The sequence below is a fragment of the Meleagris gallopavo genome, chromosome 5 (genome assembly GCF_000146605.3).
Source record: "Meleagris gallopavo isolate NT-WF06-2002-E0010 breed Aviagen turkey brand Nicholas breeding stock chromosome 5, Turkey_5.1, whole genome shotgun sequence".
Lineage (NCBI taxonomy): Eukaryota > Metazoa > Chordata > Aves > Galliformes > Phasianidae > Meleagris > Meleagris gallopavo.
Window position 1 is genome coordinate 49,333,421 of NC_015015.2, and position 22,908 is coordinate 49,356,328.

A 22,908-nucleotide genomic window follows, 5' to 3' on the forward strand; every position below is an offset into this window, starting at 1 on the left:
AAAAAAAAAAAAAAAAAGGGGGGGGACAATAGGCACATGTGGCTGGCCATGAGAAATGCAATGAGTCAACAACATTCACTGACCCAAAAAGTTTCCACTGTTGCTGACCACAGAGTACTTCAGAAATAAGCATTACTCTCATGTGCTTTGTCAGTGTTAGATAAATGGGTCATAGACCTGTCTTAGCAAAAGTTCAACACTCCAGGTGTGAACTACAATGACTTTGTTCTGGGTTTGTGCAGAGCTCTCCTCCATTTTTCAACTCTGAAGTACAACAGTGTATCCAGGAGATAGGCTGAAGGGGGTCAACATGGCTTGATCCTTCCTCAGCCTAAAGTATTAGATAGAAATCCTTGGTGTACTGCATCAGATGTCACAGGGATCAGAAGGAAGGGCTGAAGTTCTTTCCCAGCTGTACCATGCCTCACTGTGTCATAAAGTTTTTTCTGCTTTGCACGGATATGTTGTGAGGTTGGTGAGCTGGATCTGGGCCAAGGCTCATAAGCTTTGCCAGTCTGTTCTCAGAAGGTCACAGAGGAGGAGTTATGGGAAATCTTACCAGAAAGCCTTCTCAAGTCCTGCAATACACAGACCGAGGAACTGCAGAAGTAAAACCAAGTCTGTGCCCAACAACTCATGATTGACCTAAACTAAAGCAGCTCTGTCAGAAATGCATCCCATCCTGAGATAAATATGGGAAGTGGTGGAGACTCCATCACGTGCACCATTAAGCTGCACAATGGTTAATTGCCTTTCAATTGTCTTCCTCCAGTTACCAGCTGGCTGATCTTGTATTCCTGAATTAAAGATCCATTTAGCACCCAACATCACCTCCCTGAATAATTATCCTTGATAATGATTAAATGGTGTTTTCTCACTTTGCTAAACAGAACAGAATGTATTCCTTTAGTCTCTCATTGCAAGATCTTGTGCAAACACAGTTTTTATATTAATTTTTCTAGAAGAGAGTAAGTTAATTGGCGCAATGTTCCACCCTTCTGAGCCCAGAAGTAGCTGTAGCTACTTAAAGGCACTCCTCCAGGTTCTGTGCATTATATGCTGCATCAGTAGTGTAGTTACTTAATGTATTTCTGCCTTCATACAGCTACTTCCACGCTGCACAGGTTATTTGGTGCATTTGTTATAAAATCTGTGTGCAGAGGAACCATGGGGCATAAATTATGGGTTATAGGCCAGTCCTTCATCTCTTCTTTGAGCGCTCTCTAATTTTTCCCTATCACTTCATATATGTGCGCAGCAGAAGCAGTAGCCACTCACGTCTAAATAATACCTTTTCTCTCCTACTCTTTAAAATTCACCCTGTGCCCAGCATCACAGCTGGATCTCCTGTTCAGAGCACATGTTACAATATTGGATGTGGCAAGAGCTTCTCATAGCACCTCAGCAGTGCTCTTGGATTTCCGCAGCCCACAGCAAAAACCCGTCACATTGGTGGCAAATAGGCTGTGGTTCTTACCCAAGCTTAGTTTGGAGAATGATGTGGGAAACTCAGTAGACCTCAGGCACTTTAATGGTAACAGTATTTGATGCTTTCCCTACTTGTAGGGAGGAGGTGTGCAAAACCCAGACAAGGCCTGAGCTCCAGGAGGAAGCACCTGCATTTTGGGATGCCCCTCCCAGTGCACGCACCTCCCCAAGCCACAGGGCCAGCAGTGCTGGGCAATCACATGTTGCTGGTGAGAGGCAATGCCTGGCACCTGACTGTACCTATGGTGAATGAGCAGGTCACCGGAACCTGCAGGGCCCCAGAAGTGTGACCTCCACATACCAAACATACTTTCTTGTTTTTCCATTTCCTTCTAAACGTCTGGAGTGGATGAGGGGCATTTTTCAGAGGCTGTTTGCTATGTTAGGCACAGGACAGCCTATCATTAAGGTGATTTTCTTTAACCTTTGTCAACATATCTGGTATAGCTACTGATAATGCCCCAGTGATGGTTGGTAAAAAAGAGAGACTTTTAAAATTAATAGAGAATGACGTAAGTACCACTGCCAACTCATGTCTGATGAAATATCACTGCATCAGACATCAAGAAAATTTAGCTTTAACAAGGGATCACAGAATTGCAGGGGTTGGAAGGGACCTCAAGAGCTCATCAAGTCCAACTCCTCTGCTAAAGCAGGTTCACTACAATAGGTCTCACAGGTATGCGTCCACACAGGTCTTGAATATTTCCATAGGAAACTCCAAAACTTCTGTGGACAGACTGTTTCAGTGCTCTGTCACCCATAACGTAAATAAGTTCATTCATATGTTATTACAGAACATCCTATGTTCAAGTTTTTGGATGTGATGCAAATTGTCATCAAAGCTGTGAATTTCATGAAGTCCAAAGGGCTGAATCATCACCAATTCCAAGAGATCCTTAAAAGTACTGATGCTGATTATTGGGTCGTCATTTACTTTTCCGAAGGAAGGTGGCTAAGTTAGAGGAAAATGCTAAAAAAGACTTCATGATTTCCAAAGTGAAATCAAGCCCTTTATGGAATCAAAAGGAAAATTTGTGCCAGAACATGAAGATTAAAAATGGCTCACAAATTTCTGGTGGATTTGACCACTCATTTAAATCAGTTAAATGTGCATCCTCAAGGTGAAAATCAACTTATCCATCCTATGTTTGAAGCCATAACAGCATTTGAAATAAAACATAAATTATGGCAAATAATTTCAGGCATTTTGATACATTGGCCAACCACAGTCCTGTGAACAGTGAAAAATATGCAGCCATGCTTTCTGTTTGTATAAGGAAGTCTGTGAATAAGTTTCAAGATTTCCCCCCCAAATAATCATTTTTTGTATACTTGTGATTCCATTTTCAGTTACTACAAATACATTACCTGTAAATTTTCAAATGGAATCTATAGAGATGCAATCAGACATTCAACTCAAATGAAAATTTGGTCATCTCTCTTTACCACACTTTTCTATCTTACCAGAGAAATATATCCCTTACTTCACAGTCATGGCTTAATCATGTCATTGCAGTATGTACATTTGTGAACAATTATTGTTAAGGATGAAGCACAGGAAGAGTAATATTGCATCAAAAATCTCTGATGAGCACCTCGAGAGCTCATTGAGAACTGCAGGCACACCAGTCTGATGCATTAGTTTCACAAAAAAACAAGGTTAAACATCTCACTAGTTTTATGTTTTTATTGCTGTTTTTTATATTTTAACAACAACAACAAAAAAAAACACATTAAAACATAAGTTTTGTTACTCATACACACTAACTTTATTATGTATTTTAAATATGGCACAAGACAATTCCTGTTCACTCAGTGCTTCTCAGGCAAGCCAAAAGTTTGGACACCCAAAGCTCAGCCCTCAGAAATGCATGAGCCAGTTTAGCCATGATAGCAGTCAGGGATATCTCTCAGTTCTTTACTGTGAGAGTGGTGAGGTGCTGGAACAGGCTGCCCAGAGAGGCTGTGGATGCCCCGTCCCTGGAGGTGTTCAAAGCCAGGTTGGATGGGGCCCTGGGCAGCCTGGTCTAGTATTAAATGCGGAGGTTGGTGGCCCTGCGTGTGGTGGGGCGGTTGGAGATTCATGATCCTTGAGGTCCCTTCCAACCCTGGCCATTCTCTGATTCAGGAAAACTTATATACTGTGGAAGACACAAAAAATCAGGACAGGAGGGAGCCCTGGTTTAGCCCAAGGTTACATCTTAACTGAAACGTTCCCAAAATACCAGGAACATCCCCCAGGCCAGAGTGTTGATATTGTGGGAAAGAAGAGCATCTCTGCTAACAGGAATCCTGCTGGGATTGTATAATCAAGAGCTGTTCCTGCTGCCAGTCCCATTTTGGCTTCAAATTAGCAGAGCCAGAGGCAGTCTTATGCAGCATGAGATCCCAGCGCAGCCTTGTTAGCCACTGCTTGAGGTTCACCTGCAAGGCTATGATCAATTTTTTTGGTATTTCCAGTGTCTGAAACCAGCAGTTTAGAGATAAGGTTCTGACTTTGCAGTAAGTGGCTGCTCAGAGCAGTCTTGCACATTTTCCTGTGGGATATCTTGTCTTTCTTCTGGCCTGTCCATCACCTAGCACCTGCTTTGTCCCAACCTCTTTCTCCTCTTCTTTATTCAGTAATGGAAATCAATGAACTTATTCAGAAAAAGCAACTTCTGGAAGCATTTGCAAGCATCAAGTACATGGAAGATGAGACGATAGCAGAACGGGACACAGAAAAATACAAGGATAACCCCCAGGAATTTTTGAGGAAAACCAAGGATGTGGATTTACTTTACAGCTCTATCACGAGCATGATCCAGTCCATCGTGGTGGGAACACTGGAGCATCACACAGTGGAGGAGTCCACACTGACCTCCCTGGTGACATTAATTGCCCGCGAAGAGACAGCTCATCCTAGTATAGGCAATGCTGCTGATCCTGGGTCAGACTTGCTTGGAGCACCCAGAAAGTGGAGGGAGAAGTGGAGGGAAGCTGTTAATGAGGGCACTAAAAAGAGAGTTCTGAGCATACCCATGGCATCAAAGGAAGAAGAGAAAGCCTGGCTTGATCTCCACTTAAGTTTTCTCCAGAAATACCTGCTCGAAGATTTACTGAAAATCAAGTCATCGGTAAAAAAGTGCTACCCAGAGGAGTACCAGGTGTGCGAAGTGTATGTGGAGGCTTTTCACCATGCCATCGCCTCACACTTGCAAGATCTCTCCCAGAGACCACTGGAGTTCAATGAGCTCTACTCCTTGCTTGACTGGGTGGCCAACACCTACCACAGGTAAGCTGCTGCCTTCACCACACATCTCAGTCTCCTTCCAGAGTGACAAGCTGCCAGGAAGCTTCAAAACACACAGTTATTTTTGGTTTTCTAAGCAAGCAGAGACATAATTGCTTATTTAGTAGAGACAGATAACTAGACTACTAATAGGTGGGCACAAAGGTTTGAAGATAAAACACTCACTGTTTCTCACAGATCTGTTTCCTCGGTTCTTCCTCCCTCTCCAAACTACTGTTCTCACACGTCAGGAAGCTCGCTCTTCATGAGCTGCCTTGCAGCTCTGCTTTCTGGAAATGTTTTGCCAGGTCCAGCAGCTGCTCAGTGACTTTTCCAGGCACAGGAAAGGACCTGTGGTGGAACTCTGCCTTCTTCCTGTTTAATTAAAACCATAGTGCATTTGGAAATAATCCTTATTATACACTCAGGGGTCATAGCCAGCTTGAGGAGTTGCCAAGATACCACTATCAGAAGTTAAACACATTAAAACAGAGAATCGTAGAATCATTTGAGTTGGAAGAGACCCTAAAAGTCATCTAGTTCAACTCCCCTGCAACAAACTGGGACACCTACACCTCAGTCAGGTCCAGGCTGACCTTGAATGTCTCCAAGGCTGTGCCTCAGGGGTCTCGGTTGATTGGATGAGAAGTCCATGATTTTAGGACCTCTAAAAGCTTTCCATAATTCAGCAGTGCCCAAAATATGCTGGGAGCTGCATATCAAACAACATCCTTAGGGCAGACCAGATTTAAGGAGTAAAGGCAGGAATTCTTCACAGTAGCTGCGCTTTTCAGCATTGCCTTCTTTTGAAGCCAAAGGAGAAATCTAAGATAGGTACCCATAGGAGGTCATGGCATTGCGTGCCTTCAGTTGTTCACTGGCTTAGACCACAGCCCATCACCTCAGCCTCAAAGACTAAAATCCAGCAGGAATACACTGTATGGTGGGAAGGAGGAGTGAGGCACCACCCACAGGAGATGAGTTTGTTAGTAAGTACTCAAGAACAATCTTGTCAGAATAAAATCATGTCTACCACAATATATACTTCTGGATGGTCTCCAGGAATGGTCTAAATAGATGCCCAGAGTGGAACAAACACAAACCGATTGGCTCATCCTAGAGTAATGAAAAATGAATGAAGGTAGGAATACCAGACTGTGCCTAACAGTGGCTGAAATGAAATGTGAGGCAGAGCACAGCAAGCAGCATTAGCCTGCTTAGAGCACTCTTGCTCTACAGTAACTTTTGGCTTGGGAACATTTGCACCACAGGTGGTCAACAGATTTCTTCTGTAAACCTCCCATTTGTTCCTAAAATCTTGTTTATGGTGAGGTGAGCCTGATGTCACGTGTGTAACCCTTTCAGCAGCATGGCATTGGATGACCAACTCTTTGGACAGGAATGCTGTGGGAATAATGCTTGCAGGAGTTAGGGGAAGAAGTGAGTGTCAGCAGCCAAGTTCTGCACCCCAGTACAGTGTCCTCACCATATTTCTCTAACTTGATGTAAAAAACATATTGAGAGCTTGCAGCTGTTTAGAGCACTGCTTGCAATCACTCTGCTGTGTTGGATGGTTTCCATTTCACTTTCTCATTCTAAAAGAACTTCATCCTCCTTTGGACCCATCCCAAATTAGGAGGAATTACCTGGCCCAAGCTCATTATTAATGCTACAGCTCAAACAAATGAAAAAAGAGAGGAAAGGGAATATGCTTCTTCAGTGCACATTTGAGCCAACCCTCTCGGTCATAGCAGAAAGTTATTGCTTATTTCCATTGTGCCCTTGTGAAAAAGCAGCAGATTCTTGCAGCAGCTGGGCCAGTGTCATCGTTTCATGGTTTTCATCAGTATTCCACATCATAATATCATGCAGTGCTCTGGGAATTAAAGAGTGCCAATGCCCCAGTGTACTGAAATCCCTCTCTGGGAAACCTGAACCATGACCACAGGAATATTGACTCCAGTTTGCTATCAGCAGGCTGAGATTTTTCTGCTGAGCAGTCACTCTGCAGTAGTTTGACCTTGCACAGTACAGTCCTCGTTTGCCTTGGATCCAAACCCAGCCCTGTGCTCAGTGGTTTGGCTACAGGAACCCCTTCTCGGTGGTCAAGCAAGTGAACAGGCAGCATACAGAATAATGCCTTTGCATCTTTCTTCCTTGCTAACAGGTGATTGCTTGCAACTTATGCCCTGCATTAACCAAGTTCATGAACATTTTCCTCTTCTTCTCCACAATCATCACAGTGAAAGATGCAGTGCGGTCTGCTGGCAGATCACAGGGGCAGAACGCTCAGTTGCACAGGCTAATAACAGGCTTCTTGCCATGCAGAATGGAAGGCAGGCACTGCCTCCCTCCCCCTGCCCCAGCTGCCCCGCCTCCTCGGCACTGCGGAGGGAAGTGAGCAGAGAAGACACGTGTCACCTGTCTCACTTTGCACTCATCTGCTGTAGCTCAATGTCCACCCACTGCCACCGTGTGCAGAGGACACGCAGTGCTGGGACTGCCCGTGTTGCAGGCACGTGTGGGCTTCCCGAAGGCTGTCCCTCTCAGCCAGCCCTGTCCTGCCATCTCCCTTTCCTATATGCAACCCACAATGATAAAGAACTGGCAGATGTTTGCCATGATGTGGCACCAGCTAGGGACATCAGCACTCAGCACACTGCTGCAGGAACTGCCCTGAAAGGCATTTCATAGAATCAGTTTTATAAGCTATGAAGGACCATAAGCAAATGAATCAGCTTCATGTTGTTTATTTAAAAATGTAAATTCTCATAGCACTTTTCATGTCCAAACAACTCAGAAGTCTCATGATTTCTAAGGTGGGCTGCAACCTTAGATCATTTTGATTTTGAATAATTAGGATTTTGAATAGCAAGGAAAGATTTTCTCGTTAAAGCTTGAAAACAAGCATCACAATTTAAGCTTTAAGTATATTTCTCACAGCTTAATAATTGTGCAGCTCATGCCACATGAATATTCCATTGGTTTACTCATGCTCCAAAGCAACATAATTTGTTCCTTTGAATCTTTCCAGTGAACTCTTTCTTGGCCACTCTGATCTCAAACCAGAAGTTCAGACAAAAAATCTGTCCCTGCTGCTAACAACAGAGGACTGGGATAGACTGAATGATGATTACATCAATTCTGTAAAGGTAAGGTCCTCTCCCTTGTATCCATGTGTCTCTTAGAGGGAATTGGGACCCTGGCCTCCCAGGCAGAGGTTTCTCATTGCTGTATTATTATAGAATCATAGAATCGTTTGAGTTGCAAGGGACCCTCAAAGGCCATCCAGTCCAAGCCCCCTGCAGTGAACAGGGACAACTACAGCTTCATCAGGTGCTGAGCTTGGCTGTCTCAGGGACAGGGCATCTATTACCTCTCTGAGAAACCTATTCCAGAGTTTCACCACTCTTATTGTAGAAAATTTCTTCCTTATATCCAGTCTAAATCTCCTCTCTTTTAGTTTGAAATAATTTCCCCTTGTCCTATCACAACAGACCCCACTAAAGAGTCTGTCCCCTTCCTTCTTACGACTTCCCTTTATGATGTACCATGGCGTTGAGTCCTCTCAGCACCACTTGAGAACAACCCCTTAGTTAACAGCAAAAGTGTTCTCAGTAATGCTGGGGCCAAAGCAGGCCGCCTAAATCCAGGTCTGGACCTGGGTAATGGCAGGTGTAGACCCACCATGACGGTACCAGACCCACAGAGTATGGCAGGGGCACACTGCTGTGCTGCTTTGCAGGAAAGGCACTTCAAAGATAAACGTAATGTTAGCTGCTGGCTTAGAGCATGTGAGCTTCTTCAGCACGGCTGAACCATGCTGAGCCATATGCAACTTTGGGCATGTCCCCAGCAGAGGACTTCTCTGTGTTTCAGCTCCCTGTAGGAAGCCCCCATGGCAGATATCTTTCTGTCATCCTTGGCTAATACTCTTGTATTATTGTTTGGTGGACTCAGACGTTTTCTTTTCTTAAAAACCATTTCTGAAATAGGTTTCATTTCAGAATTTTCTCAAGGTCAGCTCAAGGTACCAGCTGAATACAATCGGTTTTGCTCCATTGTTTTGGTAAGGACCCTTTTGTTTCACCAGCAACAAGGCTGATTTATCAGTCAGGACCGAGCACTTACGCAAGTGCTGTGAGCCAGAAAAAGCTGGTCTGATCCTTGAGCCTGACCTTGTGCCTAACATGTGCTAGAGGACTTTGCAATGAGCTACCACTCAGTGGTAAAGCAGCTGACTGAGCTACCACTAGGGCAGGCAGTTGGGATTTTTTCCAAGCAAACACCGCAGGCTAAGTAAATGATCTGGAGGTTTAAATACTTTTCTTGCAAAGTAGTAGTATAAATCTTCCTGCCACAGGAGTCATTGCATCTCACTTTGGGAGTACAGTGTCACAGGCATCTCCAGGTTTTTCCTGAGATCCTGTGTAGACTGAAAGGTTCTGGACCAAGACTTGCCTATTTTTTGCATAGCTCAAGTGCAGCTCACATATGCCGATAAGTAAAACATCATATGTCAGCTCTGTGCTGGGAGCCTTCATTTGTCTCCTGCAAAGCAGCCACTGAGAGGGAGGGAAGGAGGTGCCCTGGGGCGTACCGCACTTGAGAGTTGCACCATGTTGGTCCCCTCCATCGCCACTGCCCTGGCAGGACAAGCCCCAGCCCTGCTTATCCCCTTATACTCACCAGCTGCTTCACCCATACTTGGCTTTATCTGCTGATATGCATTCTTCCTTCCCACATTTACCATTTAGGGTAAAATCAAGACCTATTTTGGAAACATCTTGATGCTGGAAGTGACGGAAAAGTGGGAGAAGGAAGTTCCCCCAGAAGTGAAGGATAACCTGTACCAGTCCTCGCTTTCCTTTGACATTCAGACGGTACTTAATGAGCATGAGCACAGCACGGGGTGCATGGTGGTGCCTCCCGGTGCTGCCATAATGGATGTGAGTCACGCGCTCACAGAATACATTAGAGCAGAAAATGCCATTTATTACAACTTTTAGCTCTGCCGCTTGCCTTCTAGCTGCAAATTAAGCCTGCTGTCAATTGTGTCAGCAACATAATAGGCAACTGATTTTAAAGTCTTTAAATCTCTTTGATTAGGAAAGAGAAAGAGGGGAAAAAGAAAGGCAGAAAGAAAAGGGTTGTTAGAAAAACCCCTTTACTGAAAGAGCAATTTTGTCCCAGGGCTGCGGCTGCCACACAGGTTTGTAGGCAGGGACAGCCACTTCAATTTAAACAGCACCAAAAAAAAACAAAAAAAACAAAGGCTCCTGCTAGCTCTAGGGCCCATAGGGTAATAAATCCAGGAGAGGTTTGGATTCATTTCCTTCATTTTAAATAGGGTTTAGTCATTTCAATTAAATAATAATAATTAAAAAAAGAGAGAGAGAGAGAGAGAGAAATAGGGAGAGAAAGAAAGAAAGAAAATCAAAGAGTTGTCTGTTACCGTAATTCATTTCTATGGAATATTATCGCTTGTTGGTTGATCACCAAGGCAGGCAGATCTGAGCTGGACCAGCAGATGGGTGGGATGCAGCCGAACTCTTTTGAGGCAGGCGAAGCTAATACAGTGGGAATCAGGAAGGGCTGGAGCAGAGAGGGGGCATGGCTTAGCTCCCCAAGTGCTGTGTTGTGTTATGTCTGTCCCATTCACTGGAGCTTTTCCTTGCTGTTTTCTAGATCATCGGGGAGCACATGAAGTTATCTGAAGCCATCAGTAAAAAACTGAAAACAAAAACTCTTGAGCTGTGCTTGGCTGAGCTGCATGAATTCATACCAAGGTCATACTCGCTCTGGGCAGCGCATTCTTTTCAAATTAGTTGGTAAAAACCAAGGGAAAAGTTCATGCACTGGGCTGAATTCTGGCTTGGAGCAAGTGTAGGTCTGCACTTGGGAGCCTGACAATGAGCAAGCTGCAAACAACTTGGAGGGTGTCATAAATAGACCAAGAGGGGATTCTTGTAAGTCCCAAGATTTGAGGCTGATGCTCCAGGAAGGAGCCTGGAAAAGGTCTGTAGTCCCATCTGCCCAGGACCTTTGCTGTATTGGACACAGATCATTGGCAGCAGCAGCCACCAGCAAGTAGCACCTAAAGAATCCCAACCCCAAAGGCTGCTTGCCTGAAATATTCCCTAATTGTCCCTTATATGGGGGAGCTCCTGCCAAGAGGGTTTTTTACTAAATGAAGGCATAGGTTGCCCAGAGAAGCTTTGGGCTCTCCTCCTCAGAGATCACCAAAAGGTCTGGATGTGGTCCTCGACACCTTGCTCTGTGTGGTCCTGCTTGAGCAGAGGTTGGATCAGATGAACACAGAGGTCCCTGGCAACCTCATCCATTCTGTGATACTGTGATTTTCCTGTATCCCATGGCTATGGGCATTGAAACACAGCTGATGGGACCTTGGGCAAATTATCTCACGTTCAGAATGACAAGTGAGCAATGGTTGAAATAACAGTTTTCTTCTTGGGGTCCCTGAGTTATGTCTCCAGACCTTGAGATACCCTGTGGATTTCCCCAGGGAACGTTTGGACTGGCAGATGAATCACCCCAACCCCTCAGCACCACTCTGCATGCCCCTCCATGCTGGGAGGGCCACATTTTGAAGAGGCCATAGCATAGTGGGGAAGAAAGGACGTTCAGCATGAATCAACTCTGAGTGAAACTAAAAATACTTTTGCATTAACCTTTAGAGTTTCACACCTCCGGCAGGCACTGAGTGGGTAGTTTGCTAATAGACGCTTTGCCAACGTGCATGTGGGGGAGAGCAAGCACTGCCTGCTTAGATCGTGAACTTGGGGCATGGCAGGTGTTCAGAATATGCTAAAGGCAACACTTTCTCTTGCAAACTCTCATGTCCCAACTTGTTTCTGATATCTTGAATGAGCAGAGCAGTTCAAACCAGCTATTTGGCTTTGAGTCTGCCTGGTTTTATAGAAGAAATGCAGTACTTACTGATGTAAAGTGCAAGCCAGGACAGCAAAGGCTCCCAGATGAAAGGCTCACTGAAACTTAAGCTTTTTCTTAGTCACAATGAGCGAGTGTTGAGGTTGCTCCAAGCAGCTTGCTTTGGGCTGCCAAAGGAATGGAGCCTGGGCAAGCCCATGCAAAACCTGCCCCCACCTGCAGCCTCCTGCACTGTGGGGTGCTGGGGGTCAGAGCCAAGGAGCTGGGTTCCTTGTACTGGTATGTTGCCTCATTCAGCTTCAGCTTCTGTTGTAAAATGTGATTAGGAGGGCATAACCTGCACTGCTCCAAAAGCCAAAGGTATTGCTGTGCAGGTCAACAAGTTTGCATATCCCAGCCTCTCTCAAAGTGGGAGAAAGTCAGGGATTTCACCCAGGAACTCTCATGTGCAGAGATCCTTGGAATTTCTCCAAATCTGTGCTGCTTACACATTCGGGCAAGCATACCCCAAACCAGTAATTACCTGCTATGTATTCCCTTCTAATGCACATGAATATTAAGACAACTGAAGGAAAAAAAAATGTCCATATAAGCAGAGAGGTTGGGCCAGCAACCAGTGTCTTCTGACATCCCGTGCACGCAATGCGAGCAATGCTCTGCCACTCGCTCTGTTCCCATTGCCGACAGCATCCTCTGCCTTTCTCCTGCAGGTTCGGGGAGGATTTCCTGGAGTGGAACGCGGTCCATGACAGCCCCATGTTTGCACCCTACTTTGCTGCCTACATCAACAGCTTCCATGACCTCTTGTAAGTCCTCATCCCCTCTCCATTTAGGGGAGGCAAGGGATGGAGAGGAAGAACCAAGTGGTGTCAGCCAAAAAGGATGCCCAAGGGGTACTGCAGGACAGGCTGGAGATCACATTAGATTTGGGGGAGCTGTGCTGGGGTGCCCTAGGCTAATGCCCTCCTCCAGCCTGGGCATGGGAGCTGGGAACTCTGCCTCTCGTCCGCTGTCCACCTCACGGGGGGGATGTTCTCTAAGAGATGCAGATGTAAAGTCAGCTCACTTGGGCAGAAGGGTGGAGAGAGAAGCGGGAATGAATGTGGCGCTTGCTTGTTAGACTCATTTTCAGCCTGCCATTCTAGCCTAGAGGAAGATTGCTTTTTTATATGTATATATCTTATTATATATATAATTAGTAACACAAACCCAGCCTGCCTGCTAAGTTCGGCGCTAGGCTGGAGGAAATCCTGCGAAAGCACAACCTGCAAACAAACCGACACTATCGCCGGGCGGGCTCTAGGTGGCACGGCGTCCCCAGCGATGCTCTCCGCTGCCTCTCCCCGTTCCCTCCAGTTCCCCCTCCTGGCAGGAAGAGGAGAAGCCAACGAGGAGCACGGGGTTGGCAGGTGCTGGCAGTTGCTGGGCTGCGTGTGCCCCAGCATCAGAACCTGGGGTCCCAAACAGCCCATCTGCTGGGTGCCCAGTGATGGGGCTCCTATTCCTCTCATTTTGGTTGTTTTTCTGTGAAATCCCTGTCTGGGCAATCTCAGACATAGAAACAACCTGGTGTGCTCCGAGACTCAGAAGTGAACACGGCACATAAAGGGTGTGCACGGGATCACAAGTATTTTGTGGTGCCACCTTGGTTCCTATGGCCCAGAAGGGCAACCATATCCTGGGTTGTATCAAGAGAAGTGTGACCAGCAGCCTGAGGAAGGTGATTCCCTCCCTCTGCTCTCGTGAGACACCACTTGGAGTACTGCATCCACTTCTGGGGCCCCCAACACAAGGACATGGAACTGTTGGAGCAGGTCCAGAGGTGGGCCATGAAGATGATCAGGAGGCAGCAGCCAGCACCTCCCCTATGAGAACAGGCTGAGAGTTTGTGCTCTTCAGCCTAGATAAAAGAAGGCTCCGGGAGACCTTATAGCAGCCTTCCAGTACCTGAAGGGGCCTACAGGAACGCTGGGGAGGGACTTTTATAAGGGCATGTAGTGAGAGGACGAAGGGAAATGGCTTTAAACTGGAAGAGAGCAGATTTAGACTAGATATTACGAAGAAATTCTTTACTGTGAGAGTGGTGAGACACTGGAACAGGTTGCCCAGTGAGGCAGGGAATGCCTCTTCCCTGGAAGCGTTCAAGGCCAGGCTGGATGGGGCTTTGAGCAACCTGGTCTAAAAAGAGATGTCCCTGCCTATAGCAGGGAGTTGGAACCAGGTGATCTTAAATGTCCCTTCCAACCCAAACCATTCTATGATTCTATGAAGTGCACCAAAACATTTACATAGAACAAAGGCAAGGAGATTACAGTGCCCCCAGAGCGTACACATATTTCATTAACCTCTCAGAACTTATATCTTCTTTCTCATGAGACATCATGTAGCCTTCCAGAATTATACACTTTCCCTCAAAACCTCCACAGATTTCGATCTCTGTCATTTACTGTCCCAGTTCACTGCATGAAGAGAGTCAGTGTGGCCCTAATAGGAAGGCTGACAGCTTTTCCCACTGTAACACCTTGGTGCTCTCTCAAATATCTGGAGATCATTTCGCTTAAATGTGGCTCAAGTGAAAAAGTAACATGCTTGAGTAATTGTTCTGCATGTTTGAACTGTTACATCTGATGAGGAAATAGGTGTTTTTTAATGTACACTTACTCATTTGTGATTAAATTGGATTGTGCAAAACAATTCAGTATTTTGACCTCTTAAGAGTTTCCAAAAGGAAGTACTGGAGTTACAGAAGTTGAAAAAATGCCCAGGATACTGATCTGACTGAAATGCTTGGTTTATACCCACACACTAACCCCCTGGTGTTCCTCTCCCTTTAGGTCAGGCTTAGAAACAGTGTTTAAAGTCAACACTGAAGAACTGCAAAAGATTTTGGCAGCTCTGACAAAGAACTTCAGAAATGTGTTTTTAAATAAATTAAGAACAAAAACACAGGTAAGTCTCAGCCACATAATTCCCTAAATGTAAGCTGTATGGGCAGGACCAGTGCAGAAGCTGAGGGCCATTGCCCTCTACTTGACACATCAACATCACCAATTGTGCTGCAAATAACACTGTGGTCCCTGCAAAACACATCGTGCCCAATATACAGATCTTTCATTACCCAGAGGGACACTTCCAGAATCTGTGGAATTTTACACTATGACAATGGTACAGCAACCAGAATAAAAGGGTATTCAGTGGTTTACAGATACTTGGTCAAAGCAGTAAGGGGAACTTTACCCATGGTGAAGTACTGGGAATTCAGCAGGGCAGCACCGACGGGTCTTTATTTCCTAACAAAAAGTCTTAATTTGTCAGAACTTTGTTTTACTCTCATTTATTCAGAGATCTACTATCATGGTTTGTTATCAGTTGTCTAAAAGATACATCGTGGCCTCTTGACACAGAACAGGATATTTCCTGGTTAAAGTGATTTTTCCAGTCTGTTCCCATGCTGAAGAGAGATTGATTCTTTTACCATGAAGATGATAGAGCTCCAGTGCCTGCTTCTCCAGGCAAACTCATGTTAAGAGGCCCAAAAGGCACAGTGCTGTGATGTAGATTGTGCTTCCTAGGTGCTGTAGATTGGCTTTCTCAGCTGGCTGGGAGCCACTGGCTCTGCCTGGAATAATAGGAGAGATGGGGAAAATTAAGCCTTTAGTGCCATTACTTTTCACTCATCCTAAATCACTTTCTAAATTAACAAGCATAAACTTTCAGAAACCAAGGCAGACACGCAACAAGAAGCCTCTGACCAAAGTCAAGCCTTCTTGACCAAGGGGACTTTCCAGTGACTACAACATTTGTTTCAGAGCCCTAGGGGCAGGCGAGGAAGGAGCCAAGCCAAGGCATTGAGCAAGAAAACTGAAATGCCGTGAGAACTGAGAGCTGCCGAGGCACAGCATTTCTAAACAGTCCTTCAGCAGGCTGGGAACACAGCGGGGTGGAAATAATTGGGAATGAGATGGCCAGCAGCACAGGCAACAGACTTAAGACAGAGATCCTGAGTGCTAAGTGGAGAAAAGGACAATGGGGATGTGCAAGAGAAGGGATTTTTTAAACTTGTCCCATAAGGGAATCTCCTTTGGATACCACCAGAATCCTCTATTTCTCTGTTTCAGCATGGTATCAGATTAATTCCAGGACAAGGGAAAGAGCTTCTGGGCATGTTTAGTCAGTGCACCTTTTACCCAGGACAGGTGATACACACAGCATCACTGACCACAGTGCATTAAGTGCAGGATGCTCTCAGCTACCATCCTCCCACTGCCACCTAAGAGCAGTGAGCAGAAGGAAAATCCCAGTGGGACCTTGCAGAGATACAGGGAGTGCAGACAGCCCCTACAGTCCACTGAGAAAAGGCCTGCTGTCCTTCCTTGTGGACACATAGTTGTGACTCACTCCCCATGAAAAGCCAGGCAGATTGTTAAGTTAATAGAAATCTTAATGAGCAAGGAGATAGTTGGCATCAATAACCATTTGGGCTTTGGATTGCTTGAAGCAATCCTTGAGCCTGAAATAAGAACATAAGATGAGTGTCCAGATGACAATCCAAAGCATTTCCCAATGGCTCGTGTCTAGTTAGGGCTCCAGTCTGAATATTCCCAGTGATACTATTGAGTTGGTCTTTTTTCAGCCACTCCTCAAGAAAATCCTAACCAAGGACTGGATTTTGGCAAGTGAGCAGCCAAATTCACTGGCGGTAGCAGTCTCGCAGTTCTCAGAGCATCTGCAGCACACAAGGCAGCCCCTGGGACAGGTATGTGACTGCTCCCACACCAGGCACAGTGATTCTGTGGGGCACTGCTTTCAAGAGAAAGGTTATGGCCCAACCTGCAGCCTTTTTTCAGCAGCAGGGGCTGTTTAGAGCCCTGGGCACTGCTGGAATAGGGGTTTTCAGCTGTCATCCAGCATCCGTGTGAGAACATGCAACATCTTTCCTTTCTGTGGGTTAAATATGAGAACTGATTTCTTTAAAGAGGAAGAAAATGCATGGTGAGCAACAGCACTGAACACTGTAACTGCATGAATCGCAAACTCGTATGCCTTTATATGCTCCTTTCACATCTATGCAGTTGTGAAACAAATGGGTACATACCAACAGCTTTATATTTAAAATCTGCAAGCACCATCAAAACCTACTTCTACAACAATCTTAAATATCTCCTGTTAATACTGAGGAGCCAAACTGCCAACATATAGTCATGGCTATTTTAGTGTAAAGAGTATTTCTGGCATTCCCATTGGTACCTCCTCAGCCTTGTGTCAAAGATGGGGCTGTGAGCATTTCCTGTACATCCTCAGCTGCAGTTAAAGACCTGAGGATTCCCCTACCCTCTCTAACTTATTGCCATGACTCTGTGAAGGAACCGTGGAAAATACATTATATTTGTTTTTTCTTAAAACAGGAACTTCTATGCCATGTTCATAAGTATGTGGTAAGGGAGTACATTGTGCAAATCATCAAACCCAAGAAGAAAATGAATGGAGAGAAACGGCAGCAAGTGAGCGAAAGGATAAACCAGGAAGCCAAAATCCTTAATAATGCTCTCATTGATCATGTACGTCAGCTCTGTCCTGGCATCCCCTGGCTGCCCTATTCCCCTGGGTGCAATATTGTTGCTTGACCCCTGGGAACTAATACTGGAGGCTTTCAGGGAAGGGAAGCCTGTTAAAGTGCTTTAAACAGAACAAACAAGGTGCTCAGTCCAGGTTAACAGTGTAGATTTCTATCCCAGAGGTTACTCTGAGTGTAGCTCACAGATCCCTAAACTTCTCAGAGTGGTTCCCATGCTATAGGACCATAGGCATCTTGTGACACATTGTTCATGTTTTGTTGGGCCATGGGATGCCACTTTCCTCTGAAGGATCCCTGCCTTGGGTGCAGCTTATGGAGGTGATACCAGTGAGAATCCATGCCAGCACAGCCTGCATATGGAATACAATGGGGAGAAGGAATGATGGGATGGGATGGGATGGGATGGGATGGGATGGGATGGGATGGGATGGAATAGAGTAGTTTGTGTGTTTTGTGGGCTGAGATTTTCAGGAAAGCTAAAGTTCAACTCATTGGGTTTTGCAGAATGTGAGATATATAGGTGCTAAATCCCACTGGGGTTGTTCCCTGGCCAGGCAAATTCCTCTCAGTGATGACAAAAGCATTCCCACAAATGTCCTGCTGCAACTTTTTGCTCACAGGGCTCTGACTCCAGCTGGCTCCTTCCTGCTATAAGTCACATTGCCAAGATCATTGGAGAGAAGAGGAAAGACAGGATCAAGGAGTACGTCAAAGAACTGACTCAGGATTACCCGGACATCAGGTAGGAGAAATGGCAGAAGCTGCAGTAATGCACAACAGCTGAGAGCTGGGCTCCATCCCAACAGCACCTTCTCACCCCATACTTCAGCCAAGCTCTTCAGCATCTTTCTCCTCAGATGCCAAGCTGCCAGCATTCAAGAGGAATCCCAGGTTATTTTTCATTCTGATGGCTGCATACTTTCCTTTTTCCCTGTCTGATGGATCTTATGATACACACAAGTAACCTCAAACACCTTTTGATTGTATCGCTCCAAATCAATTTTGTTGCAGTTTAAAGCTCCAGCTTGCTTTTGGCAGCATTTGCACAGCTCACCAGTTAGCTGGTTCCAGCTCGGGAGCAAATGGTTTGTCTCCTGTTCCCAGGACCAGGCCTCCAGTTGCCATAGACATTGACACAGTTCATCTGCAGTTTCTGAAAGGGGCTCAGCACAATCACTAACTAACTCTTGGAACAAATTGCAGATTCTTTCTTTTGTACTTTCCATTTGCTGTTCCAAAGCAGCATCTGCAAAATTTAATACTACTGGTGAAGTAAACAAATTAATTTACTAGCTCTGTCCATGGATGGGCAACTGCATAACAGAAGCTATCTCTTCTTCTACTGTTTTTCCAACGATAGTTGACAAGAATCAAGAATCATTAGTAGTACTGCTTGCAGGAAAATCCATTTCAACAATCATTTCTGAAGACCCAAAGTGCTTGTACTCTGTTATGCTGTTCCTGCTGGATAACATTTGTGCAATCAATTTAAACTGTAAGTTTAACAAATTGCTCAAAACACTGAAGTGGATCCTCAAATATTTGAGGGGGGGGGAGAAAAAAAAAAGACATGTCTTGATCTTACCTGGGTTGGAAAATCCAGGACATGGATTTGAAAAAGGACATCTGTTCCTAAGTAATTACCTTGGTGAACACATCTGTTCCACAAAGAAATGCCTTAATGCCAGTATGCTGAAAAGGAGGCAGTGCTCATTCTGGGAAGGATAGGAATGTAAATGAGAGCTGATCAGAATTATCTATTTAAAAACAATTTTCCATGCAGAAAAACCATTTACAAGGCTGAGATTTGTGGTACTTTTTCATCATTAGCCTTAGACTAAAGCCAAGTTTTAAGGCTTGTCCTCTTGGTTGACCTATTTCCTGGCATTCCATTATTGAGTAATATTTTGAACAATTAACTTTGGAAAACTAGGCGGAACCAGCTAGTCCTGCATGGCTTCCTGTTTGTGCCTGTGTTAATTCTTCCCCTGAGCTCTCAGAGAGGTATATACTGAGATTACTAGAACAGGGTATGTTTCCAAGTTCACTTTCCTAGATGTAATCTAATTAATGCCTGCCAGCTTCCTAAATATTAGCACTTCCATTACTTAACTGAAAATAATCATTAAATAAAAGGTCTGCAGCCTCCTGGGAAAACTTGCAAAAGACGTCATGTGTGGGAGGAGACAGAGGGAATTCCCTTAAGCATGAGCCCCTAAGCCAATGCTCACTGGTACCTCTGGAGGATGCAGACCCCATTTGGTCATACTGCTCACACCACACTCAGTTCTCCGACACAGCAAGGGCACACCTACCTGGCACCTCGCCATGACACGTTGGTCACTGACATCTGGGCTAGTGTTGGTATTGCTTGCTTTCTGCAGGAAGGAGCACATCATGGCCATCCTCACAGTCCGGGGCCTGGGCTTCACCAGCAGAAGGATGATTTTTCAGCAAGGCTTTCATCATGCACTGGAGAGTTCTGACAGCGAGGATGGCAACACGCTCTTTGCTGAAATCGATGTGCCGGCAATCGTCAACTGCTTCTAAAACACAACCAGCACAGAAGCCAGCAGCCTCCCTCCTCCTACGCTGCCTCTACAGCAAAATCAAAAAGCTGCTACCTCTCCTCAACAAACACTACATTTAACTGCTGTGGGAAAAGGGACCTGGGGATGCAGAAACTGAAGGCAACAGACACACCAAGCACCTGACCTGCTGCAAGTGCCCCTGGGCAGCACCACCCACTCCATGATCAACATATGGGTTTCACTGCTGGGAGGCATGTTTGATCCAAGGCTGTCTCTCTCTTCAGTAAAGAGAACCAAAAGGAATTTATGCAGGGCTATATTAAGGCTTGGACTGTGTGGTGTATAATTACACAGCAGAAGAGCAACAACCTCCTTCACAATTAGTGTCCCTGAGCAACCCCAGAGCAGAGCTTGGGCAGTGATGTGGAACTGCCAAAACCTTATTTTCTCCCTAGTTAACCAGCAGAGTGAGCTGACATGGTACAAGGTCAGTGACATTGTGCTCTGATGCCATACACCTGACTGAGGGAGGTAGCCTGGGAGGGTAATCAAACCTTTTCTTCAGACACACGGTGCACAGACTACTGCTCTCCAGGACAGGCCCCACAGCCTTGGTCCCTCTGGTTTTTCAGCAGATTCTCCCCACTTGCTTGCCTTGCAAAACTCACACTGGACCCGAAGTCTGTTCATTCCTTTACAACCTCCAAGTGTAGGCAGACGTGTCCTGATTGGATGTGCCCTGATTGGATGTGCCATGTGAAACAAGTCTGCAAGTCCTCATGACCCAGGGGAGAAGGGCCACATTTCTGCATGTTCAGATGTATTTTAACCTGGTACAGTCTGATTGCTATATGAAACTTTATGTGAGGTAGACAGGAATGGGATAGGATCCTCCTCTGGCACCTAGCATCAGCATCACCCCATCGATTGCTTTATCTGTGAAGGACCTGAAGTGTTATACGCAGCGTCTGTAGGGCAGGCTGAAAGAAACATTCAGTAACCTACAACTGTACTAATCTGATTTTACTTAATCCAATTTATCCCGTAGGTTGTCTCCTGTGGGAATTAATCCAAGACTGTGCAGAGACATGTTTATGATCTACCAATTAATGTGATAAATGTGGACAAGGCATAGCCCTGTACACCAGTTTGTCTGCAGCTTAGATCAGTGCTGAGCCTCTTCCTTTTCCCGTGCTTCTGTTTTCACCTGAATCATTCAGCCTACGTGACTAGCTGGTGATAAACCAAGGGGGTGCTCTGATGAATAGGAGATTCAGTGTACCCTTAATCTGCAATCAGCACACGAAAAAATTCTAAGGCAGACTTGCTAACTCAAGGGAGTGTCTGTGCAGAAGGATGCTATGCTTTCTGAAATAAGCTGCTGCTATTCAGCCCTGTTCTGTGAACCATCCCCTTTTCATTAGGACCATATTTTGCATTCTAATAAAACAGAAGTATCCTAGGGCTTTCATTGTGAAACACATTGGTCTTGTAGAAAGTGCCAATGAGCTCAGTTTAACCCTGTTAACTTCCTCTGCTTGTTGCAGGCTGTGCTTTCCACCATGAGTCTTCGTCCTACCCCAGAGCACAGCTGTATTCTCAGCCATGGCAGACACAGTTCACTCCTGCCCTGGCTATGTCCAAGGTGCGTAAGGCTTCCTTTAAAGTATCAAAGTAGACAGAATAGACAAGTTCTGGCCAAGTTTAGCTCTGGGGGAGATCTGGCACATTTCACAGTGCCGCGTGGGCGGTGAGAGATATTTTTGTTTTGGAGCTCTTTGCTGTTTTGCAATTCTGTTTTCTTGTGGTTTGAGATAAAAAGTAATGCTTTCAGTCTTCTGTGTTCCAGACACCAGAACTGGCAGCCAGAATGACCCATGGGCTGCAGTTTGTCATTCAAGACAGGCTTTGGGGTACTCAAGATGGACAAGGCCCCACACTCAACCAGCCTCAGCCAGGCTGGGAAAAGGCAGCTCTCAGCAAGTAAGGAGGGGATAACAGAGAAACAACGCAATGAAAGCACAGGAGGCTGCCACAAGCTGGGGGTCTGAACCAATTCCCTAACATATTCCAGATGCCCTTTAGTGCAGCAGCATTCCAGTATTGAGCTCCCTACAGAGTGGTGCTTTTCAGCAGAGCTCTCCATTGGGTTAATGTAATAAGGATATGGATTAAGAGGAGGATTCCAGAATCACATCCATACTATGCACTGGGAAATGTGACCTAACACCACCCAGCAAACATGAATGGGAAGAAAACATTATTATCTCAAGGGTGGGTAAAAAGTAAAGCTGTATTTGTTTGTGGCTTAACAACATTAGAAATCATTGCACAGTTCTCCACAGTGCTCAGTAAACATTTATCTTGTGTATTTTGTAAATTTCTCCAGGAAATCTTGTCACAGTGGGAATCACAGCCACAAAGCTGGTCACTTGGGTTCCATGCGTGCTGGTGTGGTCACACAGCAAGCATGGGCAGGTACAGCTGTGCTCTGCTTGACACTGCTCTGAGCTTTCATCACTTTAAACATTTTTATGTAATGCTGCTAAATATGACATGAAAAAAATTACAACCTACAGCATATAATTACTGAAGTAAATAGTTTAGATAAGACAGTATTAGGAAAAGATCAATGCTGACGTAAACATCAACTTGTGGCAAAACTGGATTAAGTTTTAAGGAAAAATGGTGAGAAGTTGTGAAGAACTGCCTGTAGTCCTATGACCACAGAAAATGTGACTATTTGCCTGATGACACCGAACAAAAGTGAATTTTGACTCCTTGCATTAACCTTTGTCAGTCAGAGCAATTACCCCCCTGACATGCTTCCAGTGTAGGACTGGATATTTGTAACTGTAAACTCATGTAAAGCCATTCATAGAATCATGAAGATTGGAAAAGAGCCCTAAGATTACCCAGTCCAACGATTAACCCATCCCCACCATGCCCACTGACCACATCCTTCAGTGCCACATCTCTTGAACTCCTCCAGGGACAGTGACTCTTTCACCTCCCTGGGCAGCCTTTTCCAAATGCCTCACCACTCTCTCTGAGAATAAATTTCGCCTAATATCCAATCTGAACCCCTCCCCTTCCAACTCAAATTAAGGCCATTATCTCTCATCCAA

At 45.3% G+C, this 22,908-nt stretch overlaps 1 protein-coding gene and 2 long non-coding RNA genes across 3 annotated transcripts in view; 1 reads left to right on the forward strand and 2 right to left on the reverse strand.

Annotated features, from left to right (window-relative positions):
• EXOC3L4 (exocyst complex component 3 like 4) overlaps positions 1-22,796 on the forward strand; it is a 25,149-nt gene extending 2,353 nt beyond the window's left edge. Inside the window, exons 3-12 of the mRNA XM_010711939.3 lie at positions 4,114-4,765; positions 7,797-7,914; positions 9,520-9,645; positions 10,451-10,551; positions 12,385-12,480; positions 14,509-14,623; positions 16,308-16,430; positions 17,080-17,232; positions 17,870-17,991; positions 19,634-22,796. Of these exons, the coding sequence (XP_010710241.1) occupies positions 4,114-4,765; positions 7,797-7,914; positions 9,520-9,645; positions 10,451-10,551; positions 12,385-12,480; positions 14,509-14,623; positions 16,308-16,430; positions 17,080-17,232; positions 17,870-17,991; positions 19,634-19,799 (1,772 nt within the window). The 3' untranslated portion in view covers positions 19,800-22,796. The remainder of the gene's footprint in view (positions 1-4,113; positions 4,766-7,796; positions 7,915-9,519; positions 9,646-10,450; positions 10,552-12,384; positions 12,481-14,508; positions 14,624-16,307; positions 16,431-17,079; positions 17,233-17,869; positions 17,992-19,633) is intronic.
• On the reverse strand, positions 4,737-10,444 carry LOC109367889. Its single transcript, XR_002115445.1, has 3 exons — positions 10,218-10,444; positions 4,949-5,137; positions 4,737-4,826 (listed from the first exon to the last, which is right to left on the reverse strand). It is a non-coding gene; the product is annotated as an uncharacterized LOC109367889 (long non-coding RNA).
• Positions 15,071-19,653, reverse strand: LOC116216696. The gene is made up of 3 exons (XR_004159982.1): positions 19,565-19,653; positions 18,835-18,964; positions 15,071-15,293 (listed from the first exon to the last, which is right to left on the reverse strand). It is a non-coding gene; the product is annotated as an uncharacterized LOC116216696 (long non-coding RNA).
• Positions 22,797-22,908: the final 112 nt, after the last annotated feature.